The sequence below is a fragment of the Acanthisitta chloris genome, unplaced genomic scaffold, assembly GCF_000695815.1.
Source record: "Acanthisitta chloris isolate BGI_N310 unplaced genomic scaffold, ASM69581v1 scaffold7590, whole genome shotgun sequence".
NCBI lineage: Eukaryota > Metazoa > Chordata > Aves > Passeriformes > Acanthisittidae > Acanthisitta > Acanthisitta chloris.
Window position 1 is genome coordinate 133,461 of NW_008651069.1, and position 9,468 is coordinate 142,928.

The 9,468-nt window shown below is 38.8% G+C and overlaps 1 protein-coding gene across 1 annotated transcript in view; it reads left to right on the forward strand.

Moving 5' to 3' along the window:
* The window catches only part of FRMPD4 (FERM and PDZ domain containing 4), a 99,343-nt gene that overhangs the window by 43,671 nt on the left and 46,204 nt on the right, over positions 1–9,468 (forward strand). The window contains exon 3 of the mRNA XM_009071528.1: positions 330–432. Within this exon, the coding sequence (XP_009069776.1) occupies positions 330–432 (103 nt within the window). The remainder of the gene's footprint in view (positions 1–329; positions 433–9,468) is intronic.

A 9,468-nucleotide genomic window follows, 5' to 3' on the forward strand; every position in this document is an offset into this window, starting at 1 on the left:
TGTTGGTGTTTGACATTAGTTGAGGAAAAAACCACTTGTAGTATGTGAACAGCAGAGTGTGTCTGTGCATTTACAATGGTCTGCTAACCTGTGCTTTTTTTCTTTTTTTTTTTTTTCATTTGTCTGCAGGCGGCCCCTCTGAAGGAAAGCTTATACCAGGGGATCAGATCATAATGATTAATGATGAGCCAGTCAGCACTGCTCCAAGGGAGAGAGTAGTTGAGGAAAAAACCACTTGTAGTATGTGAACAGCAGAGTGTGTCTGTGCATTTACAATGGTCTGCTAACCTGTGCTTTTTTTCTTTTTTTTTTTTTTCATTTGTCTGCAGGCGGCCCCTCTGAAGGAAAGCTTATACCAGGGGATCAGATCATAATGATTAATGATGAGCCAGTCAGCACTGCTCCAAGGGAGAGAGTCATCGACCTTGTCAGGTAGTTGATGTCCTGTCACTTAAACTATGAACCCAGTGGCTTATTGCCTGTGCAGTCATTCAATAGTACAGCAAGTCTTGACTTCTCATGGCTGAGAAAAGAGAAAATAATGTTGCTTTAGTCATAATGAAGAATGGTGAATTATTTTAGTCCTCTTAAAATGTCTTCTGCGTAGCTGAAAATGCATAATAGGATCCTGAAACAGCTCCAAAGTTCTTGCGTGTCAAAAGAGGAATGGTATTCCCTGGTATTTATTTTTGGTATAGGTTGTTGAAAAGATAATTCCTGGAGCAAGGGATGTCCAGTCACTGTTGCCTGATTGTTGCATGAAGAAAGTTGAGTCAGGTTTGTCTTATGTGAAGAGGAAATAAAATTTGGTGATTTTTTTGAGTGAATGGATGCATATAAATATGTAGAGAAGCTCAAAGAGCGTTTGGGTGGATTGCAGGCAGGTGAGTTTATGTGGGAAAAAAAGCAGACAGGGTTGTGTAGATAGAATTAAACAAAAAAAAGTGACTGCAGGTAGTGCAGCAAAGGAGAAATGTCACTATTTTTAATGGGGTTTAGAAGGAAGGAAAGGACAGGGGCTGACAAATACTTAGGATGCAGAAAAGGATGTGTTGTGGTTCACATAATAAACTTTGCATTTGAAATAACAAGAAATTTTCTATGCATTGCATAGAAAAATGGTGAGTAATTAAAAAACTAAACATAAAATTTAATATTTTAAATTCCAGTAGCTTGAGTGCTGTACACCAGCTTTGTTTCTGTATTCTCCTTCTCATTGCTGTAAACTCTGAATTGATGGGTCTAGTTGATTCCTGAGAGATACTCAGGTTTTAACAAAGCAGGTAGCTCTCCTCAAAACTGGTAGCTGTGTGTGTTTACAGTGTTACCCATGTAATTTTGAAAAGTCACATTTGCTTATAGAAATTTGGGCAGGAGGTGCCACAATAGTTCTACTCTTCCTGCAGACCACAATTTGAGCAAATGGTTGCTTATTTGCTGAGGATTCAGCTGTGAAGAAAACTTCCAAAGAAGATACAGAAATGGTAGAAAAATGACAGCAACATTCATGCCTTTATCTGTGTTAGGTGGGATTAGACAAAATAGATTTTCAGATCTTTTTTAAAAGTGTTAACCTGCAAGTCAACTAATAGACACAGCTAACTAAGAGCTTTTTCTTTTGTGAAGAGTAGACCCCACAAACTCCAGGAGCTGTCCTGTTCCTAAAAAAGTGTTAACCTGCAAGTCAGCTAATAGACACAGCTAACTAAGAACTTTTTCTTTTGTGAAGAGTAGACCCTACAAACTCCAGGAGCTGTCCTGTTCCTAATAAATTTCTGTCCCATGCTCTGTGTTGACCACCAGCATAAGCCTCAAAAATGGGTCTTAAACTTATTTTTGATGTCTTTGTTTCTTCATAAAGTGATTATATTGCCTTCTTCATTCTTTCCCTGATTCTTTGATATTTAAGCAATCAGAGTTAGGATCTCTATCTCATTCTCTGCTACCTGCAATATGTAGTAATAACATCAAGGAAAATAGACCAATTAGACCTGAGACAAACTGAATTTATTGTGTGGTTGATTCTGTGTCTGCCTTTAAATGAGAAACTCAATAAGAATGTCACCCTTCCCTATTACACTGACTACCTAGGTAGTGTCTTAAATTAGATGTTGTTGCATTCCAGGGAAAGCTTTTGGTGATGTTTTTCTTACACTATAATTCTACCACTGCTCTCAAAATCTGTCTGCTGTTGGAATTTTGACAGAGCCTCATTCTTTGATGAGACTCAGAGTGAAAAGTATTGTAAGTTACAGCATGTTAAATGAAGAGCTTTCTTTTCATGCCAGTGGGGACACCTGGAATGATTAGAAACTGTCAGTGTCCTGACACCATAGCAGAAGAAATTCTTTACATCAATGAAATAATAAATCTCTTCTGTATAATTGAAGGCTTTCATATGGGTTAGATGCATCTGCATTTTTCAATATGCATGGAAGCAGTTTTGAAATCTTGTTTTCTTGCTGGTAACAGCATGTCAGTGGTCAACAACGAGTGTGTTTGAAACCTATAGGTTAAGGCAATGGGCATAATCACAAAATCGTAGAAGGAGAGGAGATTTCTGGAGGTCATCCAGTCTAAGCTCTTGCTCCAAGTGAGGTAGTGGTCAAAGTTAGATGTGGCTGCTCAGCACTTGCCAAATCAAGTTTTTAATATCTCCAAATATGGAGACTTCACAACTGCACTGGGAAGATGTTTCAGTGTTTAACTAGTGGCCTTTCAAAGAGACATGAGCCAACTTCCTCAGCAACATTGCATGCATCCCATCTAGGCCCATGGACTTGTGTGTGTGTGTCCTTCTTCCCTGAACAATCCCTAATTCAGTCTTTGTCTCCCTCCATTCCCTGAATTCTGTCACTAAGCTCAGGGACCAGGGTGAGAGAGCTTGCCACTAAAGACCAAAGCCAAGAAAGCATTGAGCACCTCAGCCTCAGTGTCCTTCATCAGGTTGCCCACTCCATTTAAGTAAGTTTGAATTTCCCTTGGCTTTCACTGCTATTGTAGTTGCAGAGCCCCTTCTTGTTACCTTTCACATCCTGGATCAGTTTCAGTGCCAGCTGAGCTTTGTAAGCCCCATCCCTGCCTGGACAGACAGAGCTTCTCTGTTCTCCTGGGTAAAGTCTCAATTCCCATTTCTGTTTTGCTTCTGTTTTGTGCTGGGCCTTGGTCAGGCTTTCCCTGTGGAGCCACACTGGTGCCCTGCTGTGCCTGCCTGCTTCCTTGCAGATTGGAGTAAACTGTTCTGGCACTTGTGGGAAGCTATCTATCAAGATCACCCAGCTCTACTGGACTCTGGCCTTTCAGAGTTGCATTCCCACAGAACCCTGCCTACTGGTGCCCTGGACAAGCTGAAGTCTGATTTTAGGTTGGACTCTTACTCCTTCCCTCAGGATCTTACACTGTACCATCTTGTGGTCACTGCAGCACATCAATGAAAAATTGATATTCCAACAGTGTATTTTTTCTGTGATTACATGGTCTCTTACTGATGAGGTATAGCAAGGTATATTTTATATTAATGATGTGAAATTCAGTGGCTGTTTTTATGCAGCTTTTCCTCAAAGCTCTTTGCAATGTCAAGAAACGATTTGTCTTTATGACTGGAGAGAATGTGGAAAAAATTAATCTACTTTCAAAATACTGACATAAAGATCATAGTATGACAAACAGAAAAAAAGACCAAATTGCATTAGAAAAAAAAAAAGGTAGATTTCACAACCAGATGAACATCATAGTTTAACAGGCTTAGGAAGACCCAAAATGTGCAAGAAAAAGGATACACAAATGTTAGATGTTAAGTCAACCTTGAATGTTAGAGTTTTTAGTGAAATGTAGTTTTTAATTGTTTTCCAAGAAAACATTGTCAAAACATTAACTTATGAAAAGAATTATGCTGTTGAAAGAAAAGAAAATGGAAAAGAGAGTTTATGCTATGAGCTATCTGAAATAAAAATAAAAAAAGTAGTATTCAGAATATCCACCAAAAAAGGTATCTGAAAACATCAGTTAAATCTTTTTTCATTAGGATAATGCATATCCCTAAGCCATTAATTTGCTTTATGTCTAAATTTCATGCAAAATAAATCAGAGTAATTTCTTTCAGATAATTTGTTTTTCTTCAGCCCTCTTCCTATCAGCTCCAAATTAATTGTCTACATTTTGCTACTACAGGATTAGAAATATATAGACTGTGTGTTTTTTAAGAAAATCCCTTTTGCTTAATGCTTTTACTGCAGGAAAATGCAAGAAGTTAAATGGAGTGCATGATACAGAAATTTTCCCATTGTCTTTTTATTGCATTTTAATATTTTAATTATACGTGTGCTTTCTAAACATTCCTTACTGAAAATAATCTTCCTTAAGTAGAAAACTGTGTTAAAGCCACCTCTGCTGACTCTAGGGGGTGGTGAACAGGAACCTGGTGAAAGATTTTCCGTTGTTTTTTAAGAATTGAGGGATGCTGTTGTGTCCTAGGATGTCTCAGGTCAGGGATAGTCATTATAAATATCCCCTGTATGTCATTCTCATCCATTGAATTCTTTTTGCTCTGCTTTGCTGGCAACATTTAATTAGTGTTCAAGTCATCCTTTGAAAGCCAGGTTTGCAGAAATGTGAATACAGTATGGTTTGCAGACAAAATATGTTTGGATTCATTATTTCTGGGTGATGTTCAATGGCTTTTGCACCATGTTATGTTCTCCTGAGCTATCTTCAAGCACAAACTCAGAAGTCGAGTTTATGGTTTCACTTACAAAGAGAGGTCAGTTTTATGATTTTCACTTATGGCTGTGGTCAAGATGAGTTCCATTCAAGACAGAAAGTTATTGAATCAAGATGTGTTCCATTCAAGACAGAAAGTTATTGAAGTTTGAAAAAGAGGAAGAAACAAGTATCAGTTTTCTAAATGTATAGGTAAGTACATGCAAGAAGCAAGTGAACAGAGCACTAAAGAAAGAAGATATATTTGAAGTGCAGTCAGTTCTGAATTGTAGCAGGAGCTACTTATCTTGGTTTGCTTTTACTGCTGATACAGATGCTGTGAATTAAAGCTTTTTGCACATGTTTAGCAATAAGTACTTTGTGATAACTAATGAGGAGAAATGGTTACCTGAAGAGGGTTATCGGTCCAAGATACTTGTTTTGGGATAAGCTACCCTGTTGCAGAAAGCTTTATTTATGCATTGACTAAAGAAGGAGAACAGAAAAGTATTTTAGTCTATAAATCTGACTCTAGGTTGCTAAATTAGGTTTTATGCATTGACTAAAGAAAGAGAACAGAAAAGTATTTTAGTCTAGAAATCTGACTCTAGGTTGCTAAATTAGGCTAGATTAGTTCATTCCTTGAGATGGTAATAGCAGTAAATTAGTATTTGACGTCCTGTGGAATTCCACTAAAGGACTTTAATTGCAAAGCAAGAACTGAAAAAGGTGAAATTCATTAAAGGCTTTTCTTTTTTGTAGACTCTATTTTCTATTTAAGAGAAATGACTCAAAAACCTTTCTGAAATAACTCTTGCTTTGTCAAGTTAATGTCACAGAAAGTTTGCATCAAGAGGATCTAAAGGATTCTTTCAATTCTGCAGTAGAATTTATGTTTTAGTTTTGTATTGCCATAAGACTGGAGAGCAGTAACCCCCCAGGATTTTAGGCTGCATGTTGCATTTTAAGTTCTAACATGAATTTAATCAATATTGACCCTTCTCACCATCCCCATGAAGTGGATGAGGATTCTGTCACTGCCATTTGACTCCACGTGTGTCAAGGGACCAGTTTTGCCTTCTCTGCATCCTCATAGTTGAATGCAAATGCAAAAGGGAGCTCAGTGACAGTGCCTGTCATCATCACCATCTCACAGCAGCTGAAAATATCACTTTTCAAACATAGTTTCTGTCTCTAGGCTTAGACTGTTTCATACATTGGATCAAATAATTTCAGTGGACTTAGTATTAAAGACATTCTTTCTTCATCAACATCATAGAGAAACAGTCAAGTATATTAAGCTATTAGCTGTGATACTGCTTAGCAACCGAGAATCTTGAAAACTGCTTTTTCTGAAAAACCAGTCATGCAGACCTTTTAATCTGAAAGTACTTCGTTACACTCCCACTTCACTATATAAATCCAGAGGCTATACCCACTTTGTTTCAGGCCTTGATCAATGAATTGCTTGTGTTTTAGGTTTTAGACACATAATGGTGAACAGAGGGAAAAATGTTGGACCAAATGATCTGTAGGAGTTTTATAAGTGGCATCAATGGAGATAAGCCTTCTGCCAGGGTATTTAATTAGCTACTTTTGATTAGCTGGCCCATGCATGGAGCTGGGAGTCAGGATATGAGAACTGAGTTTCTGTCTGTCTTGAGGGATGTTGTTATATATCATCTGCCTTTTGAGGTGTTTCTGCAGCATAATACAGTGATAACTGAAGTTCTTTAAATTAGTTCTGAATCTTTGGGAGCACAGATTTAGTATTGTCTCCTTTCCCTTTTTTTCTTGGCTGTCATGGTGAGGTGCTTCTTGTTCTTGAGCTACTATATTGAGAGCTAATTGAGATCTCTCCAAATTTTAATGATTAATCTGTAATATGGTTTCAGAAATGCCTGCCCATCTTTTCAAAGGCCTGTAAGAGTTAAGCTGAGTTGAAAACTGTATAGTGATATTACTTGTTATTGTTAAAACCAATACCAGCTATGGACATTGTTCTCTTTTAAGTCCATTGTATCTGTGAAAGGCTGCTGTGTCATATCCTTGCTTATCCTTAGCAGAAAGTTGACTGACATGGTTTAGACAGGTTTGGGCTCAATAATTCAAATGTTTGGAATGCTGAGAACTTTTTTTATGAGTTTCTTTTCGTGTTAACCATGGTGAATGCCCCCTGGAATTGGCAAGTCTAGGGCCTTTTTGAAATTTCAAGGCTTGATGTGTCATCTGATTAAAATGTTGTGTCATCATCTCACTCTGTTGTCCTCTAGAGAGAGGAGTCAGCCATGATGAATTTCAGGTCAGCTGTTCCCTAACAAGTTGCTTTATGGTAACTGAATGCAAGAGTATGAATGAAGATGTGGAACAGCTGTGCCCAAAACATAAGTAACTGTACTGAAAGCCTTCTTCAGATGTGAACCAGCAAATGTTGCTCTCATTAGCTTGTTCCGACAAGTGGGCTTACTACTTCTTATCCAAAGTGCTGGCTTATCTGAATGGAAGACTTACTTGAAAGGCAGATGCACTGATGTGAATGTTTCAAAGTAATTGTTTCCATGCAAAGTCATACAAATGAACACCCAGTTTTGAGTTTATTATGAGTTCACCCTTCCACATGGTGGATTTCCTCTATATTGCATGTTCTGCAATAGATGTTTATCATTCTTTGAGCTGTTTATGCAAGCTCCATGCATCAAATGATTACTTCCTGTTGCAGTATGTTGCAGGAGGTACCTGAAAATCTCATGTCCTGTGTTCAGGGTGTGGAGGGCTAGAGAGGAGGTGTCAAACTACAGAAATCTCATGGTTTCTCTTTCCTGACTGCATTCTATGTCTCTTTTGAGATGACATTTCCAAATTGTAAAAGATGACGTTGGGCAAGCCAGTCTGCTACATCGTGCTTTTTGTACTTGAATGTTCTGTGGATGCCTTGAGGACATTACAGCAGGTCAGCTACACTTATACAAGTGTATGCACTATGAAATTTAATCAGCAGAAAGCAGAAACCAGGGAGAAAGACAAGACAGAGACAGCTTCAGGAGCTTGCTTGGGAAGCACCAGTCTGTGCTGAACAGTTTCTGGAACTGGAGAAATAGCATAGGCTGACAGGACAGGTTAATGCTGTGCACCTAGGCCTGCCAGCATGGAGTGACTGTGAAGTATGAGGATGACAGAGATGCCTTCACTACTGCATGTGCAGAACTCACAAAGCAAATCTGCACTTCCAGAAGTGTCTGTCTGCTCTGACTGGGAAGTTTGCAACTCCCTCATCCTGCCAGTCAGTTGCTGACCGATTTAGCACATACATATCAGCTAATGAAGTTATTGTAATGGAAAAACATAGCCATTTTTGAGAAGACATGATAGTTGCAGGTCTGTGATGCTTTGGATATGCTTTCACAATGTGGACAGTGATGGCATCAACATTCCCTTTTATCCTGAGCCAGTGCTGAACATCTGAATCATAAAAATTAACGGGATTTTATCTACTGCCTAAATAGCTTCTGGATGTCAGAGAAGCAGTTCTTTAAAAGACTGAAAGGTAGATGGCAGTGTCAATAAAACAGCTTGTAGTTGCTATGAATGATACCCAAATGCTGTATTTTGATAGAAAGATAAAGGTGATATCAAGAGCCGAGAGGCAAACATCATATTTTTTTGCTTTTGTAAGTTGGCCCTTGGAGGTTTCTGTCTGCTACAGATGCCTTGTACAATGGAAAGACAGAAAGACTTTAATAACCTGTTTTCAAGGAATGTTGTTTTGAGGATGGCAGTTTTATATGCACCAGTGGTCATAGGAGGTAAACGGTAATTAAAACTGGTGAGAGAGGATGGTGAAAGAACTGTGACCAATTTGTAATATCTTGTAGAGTTCCATTAATTTGAAATACCTTTAGTCTTTAGTTGTTGGGTTTTCCCCCCTGTCAAGGTGGAAGCAGCACTCCCTGGGGTGGGAAGCAGATAAGGAGAGTGACTGAGAAATTAGTAAAATCCTACTCAGAGCAAAATGTCATGGAAAGGTCTTGGTAGATCATGGTCCATTGATATAATAGTGTAATTTTAATAAATTGTGTAACGGAAAGCTGACTCAGGAGTCCCTGAAGACAGCAAGATCTTTCTCTGGCTCTGTGGCATACCGATGCTGTGTCTTTCTGGCTTCCTTACTCTGAGTTAGTTTTTAGTATTATAGTTCTATTTACTTCCCAGATGACATTTAGTCTATAAAGTAAAATAAAATGAAGAATGGTGCATCCTAAAGCTGTGTGCATCCATATGTAGCTGTCCCTCATAACATTAGGGTCTGGGTCCAGTGGCTATCTCTTCACTTCCATTTCATATTCCTGCTCTGATAGCATTGTTGCCTTTCAGTCAGCCAAAGGCACATGGGGGTGACAGTGCTGGACACCTGTAACTTGTAGTTTGTCTAAAGACCTGGAAAATCACAAAAAAAATCCCCAAAAACATAGAAATGAGAGAGTACCTAACTGAATACTTAAGGTATTGGAAGGGGGGAAGGGACAAAAACAGGCTTGCCAGTGATAAGCAATGGGATGGCATGCCAAAACTTGAGGAACTGAGTGCTGGAGAGATCTCTCAATCTGTCCCATGAGGTGTCAGCTACAGGGAACCACACTTGGTGTGTTACTATTGCCAACACACACGGCATGAGGAACAAACATGAGGAGCTCAAAGCTTTGGCCCAGTCCCAGTTATGACATGATTGGCAAAAGTTAAACCTACTGGGATGCATCCTGTGACTGGAAGGCC